The 18,761-nt window shown below is 37.5% G+C and overlaps 1 protein-coding gene across 4 annotated transcripts in view; it reads right to left on the bottom strand.

Annotated features, from left to right (window-relative positions):
* Positions 1-1,261: 1,261 nt before the first annotated feature.
* Positions 1,262-18,761, bottom strand: part of Mme (membrane metalloendopeptidase) — an 85,293-nt gene continuing 67,793 nt past the window's right edge. For all 4 annotated transcript variants that reach the window (XM_021646304.2, XM_021646302.2, XM_021646303.2 and 1 more), the window contains exons 20-23: positions 18,659-18,724; positions 14,940-15,035; positions 14,541-14,617; positions 1,262-5,791 (exon numbers count right to left, since the gene is read on the bottom strand). In XM_021646304.2, coding sequence (XP_021501979.1) covers positions 5,692-5,791; positions 14,541-14,617; positions 14,940-15,035; positions 18,659-18,724 — 339 coding nt within the window. In that variant the 3' untranslated portion in view covers positions 1,262-5,691. The remainder of the gene's footprint in view (positions 5,792-14,540; positions 14,618-14,939; positions 15,036-18,658; positions 18,725-18,761) is intronic.

Genomic DNA, 18,761 nt, shown 5'->3' with positions numbered 1-18,761 from the left:
CTTAAAAGATGTATGTCTTCAGAATAAATAATAAGTCTGTCTTCTTACAAATAATAAGTCTGTTTTGAGTAACTCAATTCATTTCTTAGGGGGAGAAAAATATGCTTGATATAGTCTAGAGAGATGTTTTAGAAGCATTTGAGATGTTATTTAGTATTATCAGTGTACTGGACATCTTTTCCTTTCTTTTAAAATAGGTGTTTTTGAGAAATTGTTCTTGAAGAGACGAAACATCCTAATTTCTGTAAGGTATTATAGAAGATCACAAGTTCTATAATCCTTCCTCCTATCTTCTATGTTCTGTGCTAATAGAGGTGTGTTAATAGTCAACATTATGTCTCCATGTTTTCATTGAGCAAATCTAAGGATTTACCTTTCTGAGTTTTCTTTATCTCTCTCTGGTACCGTAGAGAACACTAGTATTTCATCTTTGATGCTATGTTTCAGGAAACCCAGAGCGTCCATATATGTGTGATGGGTATTCCCTGAGGAAAACATTGTGAAAACCAAACTCACGCTACTTTAACTAAAACAGGACCCTGGGCTGTTTTAAGTTAAACACATCTTAAGATGTGTTGGCTGTGTGGTGTAGCATCCTACCCCTGGTCTGTGGTGTGCTGCTGGCCATCCAGCTTTATTTTGAAGAAGATGCCTTGAAAAAGGCTGAGTTATTCGCATCTGCCACACACCACATGGCACAGATCAACAATTCTCTGGTTTTAGTTAAAGTAGCATGAGTTTGATTTTCACAATCACAATCAAAGTCTTAAAAAGCATAAACACATAAAGGCAGTTAGGCGGGTAGTTAGCTGTGTCCTGGTGTCTCTTCCCCTTTCATCCTATAAATTTTAGCCTCTGCCCATCCGGTAAGTAAGATATCTACCAGGTAGAAATGTCCCAAAACACTGTGTATTCCAGGTTAGCCTAAAAATGACAGAGTTCAGGTCAAGGCTTCTATGTCAGGGTTGAACTATGCACTAAACCTTTGTCTGGGTTTGACAAAGTGCTAATGTCTGACCTTGGGGAAAATACCAAAGACGCGGGGCATAAGCTCTTATTCAGCTTTGTAGCATTTTCTTGGGGGAAGCCCTCTAAGAGCCTATGCTTCTTTCTCATGGAACCATCCATTGGGTTACATGAAGAAGAAGATCCAAGTTCCTCTACTATGCTAAACAGCAGCTTAAGAAAATGAGACTGCTTGTCCCAAGAGAAGAGATTCTTGACCAAAACCTTAATCAGCCCGAAACATCAAACTGAAGGGTTTGTTTAATACTCTGATTTATTATGAGGAATTATATTTTGATATGTGATATATTTTTCCATTTTCCTGTCACCTACATCCCCTTTTACATTCCAAATAATTATTATTGTTTTTGTTTGTTTGTTTTGTTGTTGTTGAGGCAGTATCTCATTGTGTAGCCCAGGCTGGGCTAAAACACTGCGTATTCCAGGTTGGTCTCAAATACTCATTAATCTTACGGCCTTTGCCCCTGAGTCCTGGGATTTCAGTTATGGAATCACCACATCCCTCTCCAAATAACATTGTAAAATTACCCTTTAAATGGCAATACTTTCTCATTCCAGAAAAATATTAGGCTCAGAAACCCAAATTTATAAAAATGGATCTCATATAGTACTATCTTCAGGGTTAGTTCTGCTTAACTTTAGGCATACATTCTGACGCTTGTTTTATGCAACAATACTTTAACACTAAAGGTAAAATGATAATGAATATTCAACATATCCCCATGTTTTCATTAAAAAAAAAATCTAAGGATTTTCCCTTCAGATTTTTCTTTATACCTCTCTGGCACCAGACCACCCTGTGAACATTGCAGCATTACGTCTTTGATGCTATGTTTCAGGGAACCCAGAGCATTCATAGTGTGTGTGCCGGGTTTATCACTAAGGAAAATCTAAACTAAGTCTTGGATGCATTTGTCTTCCCAGTTCAGAAAAAAACAAAAACAAAAACAAAACAATGTTAGACTTATAAGATCATATGATCAGATTGGAGATGTTGTGTTGTCAAGTGCATTTATAAAAGTGTAATAAAATATTAACATGCAGAAAACGGTAAAGTTTGGTCATTTCTTGGTAGAAGAAAAACATCAAGTGTGAACACCAGGCTTTCCAGACCTCTTGTTTTGTAAGCCGAGAGGCCATCATTATTCCCTGCAAGAGACAATGCTTATTTTTCTAAAGTTCTTCTGCACAACCAAGATCCCTTTTTAGAAACCAAATAAAAGCACATTTTGTTTGTGAGGTTGAAAAAGGCAAGGACATTTTTCATTGTTTTAGAGGAAATGCAAAACACAAAGGAGTAGACACTAATAAAATATAACTAGAGAAAAAGCAAGCACGCAACAAGCGTGCCATTTTGACAATAGTCACATGTGGCTCCTCTGTTCATGAAGTCACCCGAATGCTCTTCACATCTGCACATTTGGTTTTAGCCTGAGTCACCCAATTTCAAGTGTGACTCCTGTTAACATTTGGTAGCCATAAGAACAACCTAATCAGAAAACTGGCTGTCTTTAAAATGAGATGTTGGTAAAATAGTTCAGATTATTCTTTTTAAAAACATTTCATATGAAACTATGAAGAAAGTATAATAAGACTGCATAGAAACCAATGCCCCGTTTTAACTTGATATTTTTCAAGGCATAGATGGTGTGTGTAGATTTAGGTTTACATTGGTATTGGTGGGATTTGAACAGTCAACTAGGCATAAAAACAACATTATGAAAGTAGTTGTTATTTTCTACCCCAGAGAATAGGACCTAATTAAAAAAAATTCTGATTATACTTCTTTTGACACAGTAGAATATTATTTTCTTTCTAAAATGACAGATGCCTTCTACTCTAAGAGCTCTACCTACTGCTACCAGAATTATGCATACTTTAAAGAAGTTAGCAAGTTTTCCCCTATCATCACGCCTAACAGTAACAGCATCACAGGATCAAGCTTGTTAAAATTTTGGTCCTTGTTTCCTGGGTAACTGATTATAGGGAAGGCAGTATTGGTACAAACGGCTGGAATCTAACTGTTTTCGATTTGGGTAAGACAGGCAGAAGCCCCAGGGAATATACATGTGCCCAAGGTCACTTTGGCAGCAACAGCAGAGTAGAGCTAGAACAAGCCCTTAACTTCCTGGAGAGCATCCTTGCACCTCAAACACAGACACTGTGGTATAAAAGCAGACGCCTCGCCAATACATATTACCAGGAGCTTAATCTTATCATCACTGCTGAGTTACAACAGCTCTCAAGCCTTGGTGTCTCTACTTACAAACTCTCCCTGATCAGAACTTGAACATGGTGGGAGTGGATTTATGTGTCAGATTATATATGTAATGTGACAAACAGCTGGTTGCAATTAAGAGAGAACAGAGGGTTCTGAGTACCAGCTACAATCAGTGATGTCTGAATGTGTGAATTATAGGGGGAAAATGTTATTCTAACTTTTACATGTCCCTTAGCCCAAAGAAAATATTGTATGCTGTATATACAGTGGGGGTCTAGGCACCAGAATTGCTGTCATACAGAACTGGAAGCTAGATGCTTTAATGAACTACCAGTGGAGATTCTAGTAGCCATGTACAGTTTGTACTAGTTACTTTTCACTTTGTCTCTTTGGTTGCTATGACAGGATGTGGATAAAAATAACCCAGAGATAGCTGTTTAACTGAAATCTACTGCTACCACTGCAAATAGTAATCAAGTATATTTCAGTTGATTTCAAAGAAATGGTGATATAAGTATATTGTAATTATCCATGACAATAATGTTTGCTTTAAATGGGCAGGATAAGGATATTTGTGGTTAGTCTGAAACTGTATTTTTAATATTGATGATACTTTTTAGAAAGACTTGGGAAAGTGATTCTACTGATGTTTCAAGTAAAGATGAATATATAAGCACAGTTCATAATGCATAGTTGTATCATTTATAACAACCCAAACTAGAATCTTCTTGAGAGTCCATCAACAATAAGGTGGAATAATAATTTGTAGTGTAGTCACACAATGGACTCTTATTTGACAATGACACATCCATACAGAAACCAACCACGTAGCCAAATCTTACAAATGTAAGGCAGAGAGAAGATAAGAAAGAATGCATGTTTGAGTAAAAGACAAAAGGGGGCAAAGTTAGTGCATTATATTGGCAAACTGAATAATGTATGTGAAGTGATGATGGCAGGTGGCTACCGTGTTCCATTTCTTATAGGTTTTAGCTATAATTCTATGTTCAGAGAAAGTCAGTTCTCTGAACTGTATAGTTTTTTTTTCTATGCAGTTTTATATATTATACTGTAAAACATTTACAAGCAAATGGCCTTTATTTCAAGAGGCATGAAAACCAATATTTTTGATAGAAATGTGCTCCTCTTAAACTTTTGGTTAAAAAAAAAGGATTGTAGAAATGCTCCTCTTTTGTAAAATCTTAGTTGGACAGTGAAATTCACTAAAGTAAGCAGAGGGACAAGAAGGGAATAAGAGTGCCTCCAGAAATCCAATTAGAGTCCATGAATTGTAGAATTCAAGAAGTAGGTCCGGTGGAAGCTTCCAAACTCTACTCAGCCATGGGCTTTCTAGAGCTAGATGGCTTGCACACAGGCCTAGTGAGGGGATCACAACTTCAATTTATTATCAAAGTATTTCCATTGGATGACAAACCTGAAGAGATAAGGACTCAGGGAGCAACACAGATACACTTTAGGCCCTCTCTTAGCCATTCTCGAGGACAGACCTCATCTTGAAAATGCTGTTTGTAAACCACAACTATTATGTATCTCTAGACAGAGGTTCAGTGATAATCTTCACCCCAGAGTTTGTACTTAAAGCTTCTCACCAATATGATTTACAGGTCTAAAAAGTCTCAAGTTTTCATCTGCACATCAAGTTACAGAACTTTGTAACTATCTTTGTAACTTCAATATTTAATGATTATCTATATCAATGGTTACTCAGTCATAAATGTAGTTAATAATTAAATAATTATTCTTTATACATTACTAGAAATCCTTTAAAAGAGTAAGGTCTGAGAGGCAGAGAGAGAGCAAGAAATTGCTCAAAAACCTGCAGGGGCCTCAAGAATCTAAGCATCACAGTTTCAGATGCTCATTTTTGCTGTGAGAGTACTTAAGCTAAAATGATGCTGGATGAATGAATAACTTATGTATGGTGAAATGAGTTCAAAACAGCATAAGCCTTAAGGCCACAGTATGCATGGGAGTTCTTTGGGAGAGTTTTGAAGGAGTGTGAATGTTGCAAACAAATGTGAGTGCTGAGGCAAATCATTGTGGTGCTTTGGTGCCCAACTGTATTCAATGTCTTCTCCCCTTTGATCAGAAGTGGTAGTCTGCCTCCAGTGTTAACACTGTTCTCTACAGACGGCATTAAACACGCTGTCTGTAGGAGAAGCAGAAATGGACGGTAATGCCACCGTTTGGAAGTAATCATTATTTACACAGTGAAGTGATTGGCTTGCTAGAGCTTAGGCTCCCTCCCTTCCATTCACAGAGGGTTTGGTGATCTAATTTCATTTCTGCTAGCTTGTGCTCATCTCTGTGAACTGCCCCCAAGTAGCTGCAGAAACTTCCAGGGCCCACTTTCTCCAGAGGGAGAGGTCCTGTTTCTGTGGCTTTGGCGAGTCTCGCCATGGGCGCTCCACTTCTTGTGAAGATCACCAAACTCGGCATTTCTTTTCTGGATTCATGTATGAGTTCTTGCGGCAATGAAAGGCGTCTGCAAATTCAGCAGAGTTCTGCAAAGTCCCAATGATCCTTTGAAACAAACAAAGAGTTACTGTCAGCACTGGATACTCAGTGTCCAGATTGCTCTGGAGACCACAGAAATCCTCTGTCTTTTCTATTGTGAGGCCAACCTACAGCGCTTGAGGCATCTCCCCAGTGGGGCCTCTGCTCCTACAGAAGCTCGCTATGCAGCTCAGAAATAAGACAACTAAAGGAGATAAAGGGACTACAAATTGGAAAGGAAGAAGTCAAAGTATCACTATTTGCAGATGATATGATATTATACACGAGTGACCCCTCAAATTCTACCAGAGAACTCCTTCAGCTGATAAACACTTTCAGCAAAGTGGCTGAATACAAAATTAACTAAAAAAAAAAAATCAGTAGTCCCCCTATATACAAAAGACAATAGGGCTGAGAAAGAAATTAGGGAAACAACATCCTTTTCAATAGCCACAATTAACATAAGTACCTTGGTGTGACTCTAACCAAGCAAGTAAAGGACCTGTATTAAAAACAAACAAACAAACAAACAAGCAAACAAACAAACAAAAAAACAACTTCAGTCTCTGAAGAAAGAAATTGAAGAAGACATCAGAAGATGGAAATATCTTCCATGCTCATGGATCGGTAAGATTAACATAGTGAAAATTTGCCATCCTCCCAAAAGCAATCTACAGATTCAAGGCAATTCCCATCAAAATACCAACACAATTCTTTACAGAACTTAACATTACAATTCCCAATTTCATATGGAAAAACAAAAAACCCAGAATTGCTAAAACAATCCTGTACAATAACAGATTTTCTGGAGGTACCTCATCTCAAGCTGTACTATAGAGCAGCAGTAGTAAAAGCTGCATGGTACTGGCATAGAAACAGAATGGTGGATCAATGAAATTGAATAGAAGACCCAGAAATAAAACCACATATCTACAGATACTTGATTTTTGACAAATAACCAAAAGGATACAATGGAAAACAGACAACATCTTCAACAAATGGTGCTGGTCTAACTGGATGTCTACATGTAGGAAAATGCAAATACAACTATATTCATCACCCTGCACAAAACTAAAGTCCAAGTGGATCAAAGACCTCAACATAAAACCAGACATACTAAACCTGTTAGAAGAAAAGTGGGGAAGAGCCTGAAACTCATTGGCACAGGTGACAACTTCCTGAACAGAACACCAACAGCACAGTCTCTAAGATCAACAATCAATAAATGAAACCAAAAAGCTTCTGTAAAGCAAAGAACACTGTTGTAAGAACAAAATGACAGCCTACAGACTGGGAAAGGATCTTCACCAACCCTATATCTGATAGAGGGCTAATTCCAAAGTATATAAAGAACTCAAGGAATCAAGCTATCCAATTAAAAAATGGGGTAGAGAGCTAAATGGAGGATTCTCAATAGAGGAATATCAAATGACAGAGAAACACTGAAAGAAATGCTCAAAGTCCTTAGTCATCAGGGAGCTGCAAATCTATGCAGCTCAAAGGAGTGAATTCAGAAACAGAAACTTGGTATAATGAGTTAGATTTTCTCATTAACCCTGTTTTTAGATGAGAAGGTAACCATTCAGGAGTTAAGAGCACAGAGTTTGGAGCCTGTTTGAGGACCTTCCAGGATTTTTATTTGTAAGATGCATCTAATATATCTTCTCAAAGCTGTAGTTATAATATCAGTAGATTCTAAGATAAGGATTCATAATTTCTAAGTATGTTATGTGTTTGTTTAAGATAACTGAATAATTGATATTTGAAATTATGTTTTTTGTGAGAAGAGTTTAGTGTAAAGATGAAAAAAATCATCATGTTATTCATTGTTTCAGAAAACAATTTAAATAGTGCTTTAATAGTTTGTTTTATAATAATCGTAATATACTAATGGTCAATAATTTTATAAAGCTATTTTAATATTTTTATTAAGTATATATTTCTTTTAAACTTTAATTGATTCAGTATTATTTGACAATTTCACACTTACATATAGGTGTATATATATATAGGTATTTTTAAAATATTATATTTTGATTATATAATTATATAATATTATATTCTTCTCCACCTTCTCTTAGTAGATTTTTCTTGATTTGATTTAGTCAGGAGCATAGAGAAGTTATTTTCTTTCTTGCTCCCAAAGGACTCATTACAAATCTGAAACTGGATTCAGTCTCAGTAACTGGAAAAGGCTAGAAAATAGTGTTCATTTCTTTTTATTTTTGGCACCAATGGGCAAAACAAAGTCGTTCAACCCACTATCTGAACTAAGCAGCATTTGAAGGGAGAAGCAGGTCAATACAACAAGGCAGAGGTGACAATAGCACATCAGCCCTGAGCCAGCTCCTTCCCTTTTCCTCCTGCAGGTTGGGAGCTGAAGCTTGCAGGCAATTGCTTTGCAGTGATGGAAGAGAAGGCATGATTATGGAACTCTGCAGTGGTGGGTAAGGGCATGCACACATCTCAGCACTTGTCTCCCCACCAGACATTCTACATGGAGAAGTCTGAGCGGTCCTTAAAAAGTTAAACAGAATCTATAATTCTCATACCTAATTCCAGAAACACCTGAAGGAAATCCAGACTTGGTCCATGTAAGGCATTTTCCTTCCCATTCCACATCCAGCTCAAACTATGCCAGCCTGATATATTTTCATTCCTCACACCGACTACAACCTGATACCTGGGGAAATCACTTCTCAGCCATGACAAGGCCAACACCTTCCAGCTTTCATGCACATCTCCTTGGCAGCTGTGTGAGACAGTTTTATGTCAACTTGACAAAAGCTACAGTCATCTAAGAGGAAAGAATCTCAGTTAAAGAAACACCTCTATAAGACTGGGCTGTAGGCAAGCCTATAGAGCATTTTCTTAACTACAGATTTATATGAGAGGACCCACCCCATTGTGGATGATGCGACCCCCAGGTTGGTAGTCCTAGGTTCTGTAAGAAGGCAGGCTGAACAAGACATGAGAAAGAACAAGCCAGTAAGTAAGCAGCACCCCTCCATGACCTCTGCAGCAGCTCCTGTCTCCAAGTTCCTGTCCTGACTTTCTTCAGTGATGGGCAGTGATTTGTAAGCATAAGCTCGATATACCCTTTCCCTTTTAAGTTGCCCTGGTCATGCTGTTTCATCATGGCAATGACAGCCCTAACCAGGATAGCAGCATTTTCTGACTACTGTCTAAGTTAACTCCCTCCACTTGTCCTATCTTTATCAAAGCTGTCACAATATCACTAGACTGTCAACTCTCTGAGCAAACTGCTGTGGGTAGCCTGCTTTCTGCTGAAACTTCAAAGCCAACTAAGTGGTTTATATGTACCTGCTGACTCAGCGCATGCTGAATGCATGTCAAAGGACAAGATGAAGGAGAATGAGCACAAGTATTGTTCTTATGGAACAACTGGAAGAGACAGGCAGCATTGCTTTCCCTTCTCCTCACTGAAGGAAAGAGAGGATCTCAGCCTGACTTCCCAATGTGTCACTCATTAACCCGCTCAGCTGCTGCTTCATCCCACTCCATGACCTCAATTCCCATCCTTGGGGAAGACATAAACGTTTGGGCTGTTTGTGTTTTGGGACTATTAAGGGAGTCTTAAAGACATATCCTCTTCATACAGCATTTGAAGTTAAGTGGGGTGTTGATCAACGCTGAAGATGCTATATCTGCAAGTACCATTGGGAAGGAGACACCTGGCCTGTACAGGACTTGGATGCAATTCTGAGTGTTTCACGAAAGACATAAGCATTCCTCTATTGTAAACAAGGCCCTTGTGGGACCTTTAAGAGAATGGCACCTGGATGTTCTGGAATTGGAACATGAACCGGAAGCTCTGCCAGCATTGTGCACTCAGGTGTCAAGGATTTAAATAACTGCAGCAGGCTTGAGTTGAAGGCTATCCCTTAATCTCTACATTCTAATTTGGAAACCTGCAAGAAGACAGTAAGTTTAAGACTGGCCTGGGCTACAAAGAAATACCTCTTCTCAAAGAAGAAAAATAATCTTAGAAGTTAGAAATTTTGATGGTCTTAATTCTTTCAGAGTCCAGGCTCAACCACTCTTTCAGTGGGGAGGAGATATCATTTATTTAGATACTGGGGAGGGGGCAATGATGGTGGCTGGGGGCATCCTTTACTCAGAAGAAGCAGCTCCCTGGTTGATGGTGTATTTATGTGAAAAATGGAAGAACCCCAATGTCTTGTTGTTACTTAAATAAAGCTCTTTACCCAGTGTGTGTTATAGATACTGAGGGACAAGAATATCAATGAAAACGTCCAAATCTATGCCTTAATTTTACATTTCTCTTTCTCTTTTTGATTTCCTTCTCCTCCCTACTTCCCTCCCTTTCTCCCTATTTCCCTTTCTTCATATACATATATGAGACAGGGTGTGATGATATAGACCATGCTGGCCTCAAACTCATAGAGATCCACCTGCTTCTGTTGAGATTAAAGGCATGTAACACCTCAAAGAAATTCTGATCTTGGAAAAACACCATTGGGAGTTAGCAATGCAGATACAGTCAACACATGAACCCTCAACTCTCCATCTTTGTTGTATTTCCTCTTTTCCCATTCAATACTTCTAGATAATGATATTCTGCATAATTAGGCTAACAGCTTCTCTTTCTTTGTCAGGTGTGCAATTAATGATAGATGAAATTTATATCATCAAATATTTGGATAGGTGATATGAATAATTATTTTGGAGACGATACATTTTGAAAACAATGAATCTTTTCTTTAAGAGTGAGGTCATATTTTCTTAATATTGCCTACAATATTTACGTGAATCTTTGGCTACATTAAAACTCTGGCACTTGTATGTTTGCATTTTAATTAACAGAAGATAAAAATTTTCATTGTTTTCTTAACGTGATTCATTCAAAATTTTACTCTAGTATGTAAAATAGTCAATTGTGTTGGTGCTATATATGTCCTGTGCAACAATCACTTGTGTTAAAAACATCAAAGATTTAGGGAGCTGAACATTTATGTGACTGAATTGGACTTTTAGACCTATAATATATTATATTACTCCAGACATAAAGTCAATGAATTTTATTATATATATATTTATTATATATTGTATATGTTATATATAGATAGATAGATAGATAGATGGAGAGAGAGAGAGAAAGAGAGAGAAAGAATATTACTCTGTAACTCTAGCTGTCTTGGATCTCACTATGCAGACCAGGCTAACCTCGAATTCACAGTGATCAGCTGGCCCCTGTTTCCCAAGTCCTGAGATTAAAGGCTTGTACCGGCACATCTGGTAGTAAGTGAACTTTTTAAATTACTGAATAAATTGTTTTCAATGAGTAGGTACTCTGACCTGTTATTAGTTATTTGAAATTAATACTTATATTCAAATTTAACTGGTTCCACCTATGAATAGACTATCCAGTCACTATGATTTCCTAATTATTACGATCATTTCATGACAAAGCCATGTCAAGGAGAACATATTCCACTACACAGAATAATATGCAGGTGAATATTCAACTCATCAGAACCCATCCTGATAGTTGTAAAGTATCAGGGGTTGATGCTAATATTTAAAGTGAGTGGAAGAAACATTTCAAAGAACAACTAGCTTAAGCATACTAACTTAGGAAAAGAAACTAAGTGCCCATAAAAGTAGCTGCATAAAATATTGGGAAGACTATCTTCATAAACATATTGGAATTCCAGTTTTGAAATAGTTTATCTTTTGTTCTTGATAGTGTACCTGCTTAAGCATGGATTAATAACCTTCTACTATTCTGAAAATAGTTTCAGATTAATCACCAAGCACCAGTTTTGAATAATAACTTGAGGACTTTTAGTTTTTAAAGTTCTTTTAAAATATGATTCACTTTGAATGGTCAGGAAACAGCCTGTTTCCAACACTAACCGTAACCTCAGGCTTTGCCAAGGAAATCCTTTTACCTCTAGAGAAAATAGTAATTTCCTTTACAAAAGACTGGCCTTCTCTTTAATCTTAAAATATGCACATACTTCTCTTATTATGAATGAAAAACAATAATATCTTTGGTGTCAGAAACAAAAAATTAAAGATATAAATTACTACACATGTTTATGTGAAAATATTGGGGTAGAATGCAGTCACACACTTAACTCCTTGTGTTACTATATCAACACTCATTGACATCTTAAATTATGCAAACAGAAGAAATAAGCAACTATCAGCACAGAACTACTAGCTGACCTGGAAATGCTGTTAGGTCCATAACAGATATTTTAAAAGATGTCTTTATTTTTATTTTACATGTCTTGTCTGCATATATGTGTTTTATCTGCATGTTGTATGTGTGTCATATGCATTCTTGGTGCCAGAAGAAGCCAGTTTAGGGCATTAGGTCTCCTAGAACTGGGGTCAATTGTGGTTCTGGGTTCCTGATATGTGTGCTAGAAGCTGAATCCACTTTCTTTGCAAGAGCATTACAAACTCTTAACTTCTGAGCTATTTCTCTAGTCCTCAAAGTCCATAACTTTCTGCAGAAAACTTTTTATTATATCCAGGTCTCTTATCTTAAAACAAAATCCCTGTAATAATTTTCAAATAAGTAAGAGGCCCTTAGATCCATTAACATGGATCTTCCAGCAATTCTCTCTATAACTAAGTTCTTACATGTAAAGAAACTGAGGCCAAACATTGAAAAATAGCTAGTCCTAGCGCTCAGAGAAATAAGCAGAAAAACCTGAATAAAAGGCAAAAGGAGAAGGGAAGGACACCAGCACAGGGACATTGGCCTGGACATGCTACTGTGAGGATGTCACTAGGCTAAGAGACCAAAGCATAAGCAACAATAGTAACAGTGCTCCGTCTTATCAAAACAAAGTAACATCAAGTATGGCGCACGATACTGTGGTAAAGCAAGTATGTTAGAAATGTACTTTAAACAAAGAAAATTTTAGTCCAGTGGCCAACATAAAAATGTCAGTGCTCAAAAGGCACCAACTTTTACTTGTTAAAAACTAATGTGCAACACCTGTTCTCCAAGGATGGCAGGTCACTCAGCAGCCCAATCCTACCACCTGAAGGAATCTGGATCTTTATAGAAATCTGCCTATGTTCATAGGAACATACAGAGCAGGAATCTGACAAACTGGTTTATATGCATTTATAAATGTTCTCTGCTACCTAACAGACTAGGATCAGAAGGAAAGGTAAAAGAAGACCTCCCCTAACAGTGGACTTGGGGAGGGGCATGCGTGGAGAAGGAGGAGGAAGGGAGGGATTGGGTGGGGAGGAGGGAGGGAACAACAGGGGGGATGCAAAGTAAATAAAGTGTAATTAATAATAAAAAGTAAATGTTCTCTGCTATCCTCAAACATAGATTCTTATATTTTTAACTTCTGAAAACTTCAGTTAGAACAACCAAAAAAACACCCACTTTTCGAAAAATGTGCTGACAGTGTTGGGGCTCAAAAGAATAAACAAAAACAGACAAACAAAAAACAACAACAAATACCACTTTTAAACTTAAACTAACAGTCTCTTGGATTAAAGCATAATGGCAACAGATCCACAATGACTTTCTCTGGAGAGCAGTTAACCAAAAACAGTTAGTACGGATAAAATAACAGAACTAACTATGCTCATATCACATGGAGAGCAAGATGCAATAAGCTGTTATTGTGTGAAGGAATTTTTAAAGAATTGCTGATGACAGTGACAGTGATTGTATTAGGGAAAAGCCACATGCATTCGCCAAAGTTTAAGATGTTTTAAGAATGCTACTTATGACTTTACAACTAAATATGTTTCTCTCAGTAGTCAGAAAATTAATGTATTCACATTCATTTGTGGTAGAGTTTTTAAAAAATTAGCTAATAACTTATTTTTTGTTCTCAGACTTTGATTTCCAGAGTACAACATTTTCAGTTATTTTTTTTTTCACTTTTCTTCTTGGAAAGTGGTATTGATCAGCAAGTGGGTGTTAAATGTGACAGTGTGAGAGAAGGGAACTGTATTAGGATGCCAGTCCTAACTGACACGGGATGTAGAATTCAACATCCAAAGGTTGGCTACAGGGATTCTCTTCTAACACTTTGGTCTCTTTCTTACATGTTCACAGTCTTCCAGCTCAAAAAGCATTCCCCTAGTAGCCTTGCTGGGTCGTTCTCTGACCTTGGCTGTAATGCACTCAGTCCTGGAGTGTTTTAGATAAGGTTATTCAATGCCTGAGAACTTCCAAGTAGTAAAAGCTTCCCTTAATGTAGAAGGAAAATCTTTCTTCGTGGTTTGGAACTAACATTCACAGCCTCTTAGAAATATGTTCTACTAACTGGTGGTTCCATCAAGCTATTGTTAAGAGGTGACATCGTCTTTGCAATCCATCAGGCACTGGTTAGGACAAATGGATTCTGGAGGACAGAGCAGCCAAAGCCGTACTTGTGAAAGAATTACCCAACGTGGTATGTTGAGTCCTAACTTTGACATATACTCAGACACAGACATAGACACATGCACACACAATACATGCACGTATGCACATATGAAGGCATATATGTATGCATACACAATACATGCACACATACATACACACACATGCACACACATACATTCACATGCCTACAAATAAAGATAAGCACACATACATGCATACACATGTGCATGCACACACACTGTACATGGATGCACATGGACAAATCCACAGTGTTCTTAAATGGTACAGAATAAGATTTTTAAAAAGCCACATTTGAAACATGGAAGTAATGGAGTCAATACTGGAGCAGCCCGGCTATTATTCATAATGACGTACCTGAAATTGCCAGGACTGTGCACATCTGTTTTAATAGAATTGACTGCATACTCTGGTCGGTAGGTCCCACACCACACCTAGATATGAACAGACAAAGGAGAGCAACACACTCAGGTGTAACCATGGAGCATTGTGGACAGGTTGGGGGAAAAGCAAAATTAGTTTGGAATTTGCATTCAACCATTAACTTCAAATAATGCCGTGTGAAAGGCAACCAGGAACGTAATCATTTATAATGAACATGGCCTAGCAATCCTGTTGAAATAATGCAAGTTAGTCAAGTCAAATGCTCTGCTCCAATTGATTAAAAAAAGAAAACTCAGCATGCAATATCCCAGCTTGGATAAAATTGCAACTCAAAATGATTTTCACCTTTATCAAGCTTCAGAGATAAAGTACCTGGGCAAAGTTCAAGAAGAATAGTTGTTTGTGATTCAGGTCAAGTCCAGGGAGCAATTTTTCTTCCCCATTCTTTTTAACATAATTCTGATAGGCCTAAACAGCAAAACAAAAGTATATAATTTGTAAATTTATAAAAAAAAAAATACATTGCAAAAGACCACATGTCCAAGTAATTTGCCTTTTACAACAAATGACTGTAATAAGACATTTAGATATGGCAACTTGCAATGCTTTCATGGATTAGGAAGAAGATTAGAATACATCTATAAATGCTTGGAGAAAATACGAGACTGATTAGCAGATGACAAGAGCCAGGCAGGTCAGATGATCACACTACGTGTCAGTTTTATGATAAGATGACTTGAATACATGATGAAAGTCTTACCTCCATATTGTTCTATGGATAGATGTGTGAGTTCAGCCTGTTGGAGGAATGGGTTGCCAAGGGAGTCATCTGCAATTGCTATATTTAGCTGAGTTACTACTCTTCGCAAAATAGATGACACCAGATTGAGTCTGAGTGATTCTTGCCAAAAGTTAAGGGATTCTCTTCAGATTCCTTATAGCTTTAGTATCCTATGATCCCAAGGTTAAGGATAGGTAACTACTCTGTTCCCCTCAATATAGGACAAAAAGTAAAGTAATTTTTAATAACATTAGGAGAAAGGCATTTTGGCCACCTGAATATCACAACATGTTCTGAAACTTCAAAAATTTATATTCACTACTGAGAAATTTAGCTTTGCTCTGATGTCTATAATATTAATGTGGATTAATAATAAACTTCCTGAGAGATTATTTGTAATTTCTTTAAAAAATTAAATTTAAATAATTAAATAATAAAAAATTAAAATTAAATAAATTACCTTTTTTTGGTTTATTTACTTATTGGTGCACGGTGTACGTGATTATAATGTGGTGAATGTGTGGAAATCAGAGGACAGCTTCCAGGAGCCAATTTTCTCCTTTTACCAAATGGTTCTAAGGGACTCAACTTGGGTGGTCAGGTTTGGTTCCAAGTGCCTTTACTCACTGAACCATCTTGCCAGCCCTTTCTAACTTCTTATAAAGAACATTCATCAATTACATAAGTAAAACATGTATTTAATTTCTTTCTCTTTATCATCAACATAGAATAGTGAACCTTAACCAGCCTAAGATTTGGGGATACAGGGAAGGCATACGCTTCTACCCACTCAGGGAGCTCACAGTCTAGCAGAGGGGCAAATCATTACATGTGAAGAACTCATAGGTTGTCATAAATGTTTGTACAATTGTACTTTCTTTTATTACTGCAATTCTCAGCTTGCTGCAGGTGAGTAGTAGAACACCTGCCACTTCCAGTCAACATGGAGTGACAGGGAGTTTGGCTGAATCAACAAAATGATGGGCAAAACGCATAAGACAATGACTTGCATAATACTCAAAACCAGTCTATAGCATAACTCCTTACAAAGATGGATCGTCCCTGAGAGATGGTTAACAACAAAGACAAGTTCCATAATGGGCATAGATTCTTTCTCCATGAGCATTAATGCCAGAGCGAAGGAAGGAAAAAGTCTGTGGAAGACAGGGGATTCCGAGTTGAAAGGAAATATACTATTTGGAGTTACACTGGCCAGGGTACTGAGGAAGAGAAACTCTGAAAGAAGATACCAAGATCATAGTAAGTTGCCTTTGAAAATTCAGCTCTGTGTTAATCTGGAATTTACTCCAAAAGGATTACAGATAATAAGGCCTGGGGCACAGCAGGATAAGCATGGAGTTACTGGAGATCCTCAGGGCAGGATTTGACCTCAGTACTGGATTAATTGCTTCTACATGAAGAATTATGCCAACTAACAAGTTGTACTAACAAATCCAAAATGGAGCAAACCACTCCTAATGACTCTAACTCTGTCTTAGGATAATGCTCAAGAATATTTATTGGAAATTAAAAAATGTTATCCTGTGACCGAAAAGGTGAATGCATGCTATTTGCCACCTAGTGAGAAACAAACATTAATCGCCCAGCATTCAAGATAGTAGCAGTGTGTCATTCCCCAGTCATAAGCTGAGACTTTTATTTGACTTTATCTCCCAGGCTTCATACTTACACGATTCTGTGTTATGGGCACACTGTAGGCCCCTTCAGTCATCTCTCTGTTCTGTTGTTATGCTTTTGCTTTCCTGACACAATCACCATTTACCCTCAAGATTGCAGTGATGACCAGATAATCCTATTTAGTCCTCAAATAGTCTACCCATCCCACCTGTGAAAACCTGGCTCTCTCTCATGGACACCTTATTCTTTAAGTCATCTCAAGTAGATTGCTTATTCTCTCATACATGGGCTGGTTCAGGGTCAAGAGGTACACTCAAATTCATCTTGATTCCTCCTTGTTGCTTCTGGAAACACCATTCTTCCACTGGCATTCGTTGGATCATCATTTAATTTGTATTCACATTCTCAATTACTGACATCTTTTATGGAAGCTGTGTTGGTATCTCCCTAGCACCTAAAATGGTGCTAAAGCAAGTTTTGTAAAAGTATTGAGGGGGAAAGACTGTAAGAGCCAGAGGATCTGGACACTCACTGTAAAATAGTACTTCTAAGACATCACAGGAAAGCTGTATCCATGAAACCTAAATAATAGTGTTGCCTAAACAAGATGTACAAAACACTGCCAGCCAACATGCCAATGTGCATGGAGAAAATTTCACAAGGCTCCATCTGAGATGAAGAGTTACAGGCAGTCAATGGCAGCCTGAAAAGGGAGAATCAGTTTCTATAGGAATGAGTCCCCTGATGAATATCCGATCCCAAATGATCAATTGTAAACCCATGCACATGCAAGCAGCACTAAAAGGACTCAGTAGGTTTTGTATGTATGTAGGTATATATATATATATATATATATATATATATATATATATATATGTGTGTGTGTGTGTGTGTGTGTGTGTGTGTGTGTGTGTGTGTGTGCATATATGTATATATATACACAGATAATATATATGTATATAGACGTAAAGAAGAGGTTATGAATTTGAGAGAGTGTTGGCACAGGAGGAGTTGAGGAAGGAGGAAGGTGTGAAAATCATTTAAATATAGCACTCACAAAATTTTCAAAAAAAAATAAGTAGATAAAGCACTTCTATACAAATATAAGTGCAAGGCTAGCTGTGAAATCTAATATTCCAAAATAGTAATTCTTGCAGGATAATAGTTGGGCCAACTTCATGGTCGTGCTGGAGCCATATCACAATCAGGTCCTTAACTGTCTCTCAGCGAGCAGACTGCAGCTTAATGTTATATCTGCCATTTGTGCTGATTATCAACTCCACAGGCCGCCTCAACTGCTGGGGAGCTCAGGGTCCCACTTTTACTGTAAATGACCCTGAAATAATCCCCTGCATGGACATCTTTATGAAGAAATTTGTCACAGGGGTTATTTCTTGGAAATATTTTGTGTCCTCTCCAGGTCTACGCATCTTCTCATGTCTTTTGTTGTAATGTTCAGTGTTTCCTTTTTACCTAGGCCCTGTCCCATGCCGTCACCCTTCCTGACCCTTATGATGAGCATATGTACAACCCTCTTTTCGTAACATGATTCCCAGTTTCCATTCTTCACTTTCTGCTTATATATGTCTCTTATAAAAGGCTTCAAAGAAATGGGTAAACATTAGAAATGAGCACCCCCTTCACTGAAATAAGAATAAATATAAACACTCACTCTGTAGGCTTGGCCAATACCTCCATTATCAGCAATGTTTTCTCCAAGGGTATTAATTCCATTGAGCTGTTTAAAGAGAGTCTCTATTAGGATTGTTAAAGAA

The sequence above is a fragment of the Meriones unguiculatus genome, chromosome 2, assembly GCF_030254825.1.
Source record: "Meriones unguiculatus strain TT.TT164.6M chromosome 2, Bangor_MerUng_6.1, whole genome shotgun sequence".
Lineage (NCBI taxonomy): Eukaryota > Metazoa > Chordata > Mammalia > Rodentia > Muridae > Meriones > Meriones unguiculatus.
This window is presented reverse-complemented; position numbering and strand designations above follow the sequence as displayed.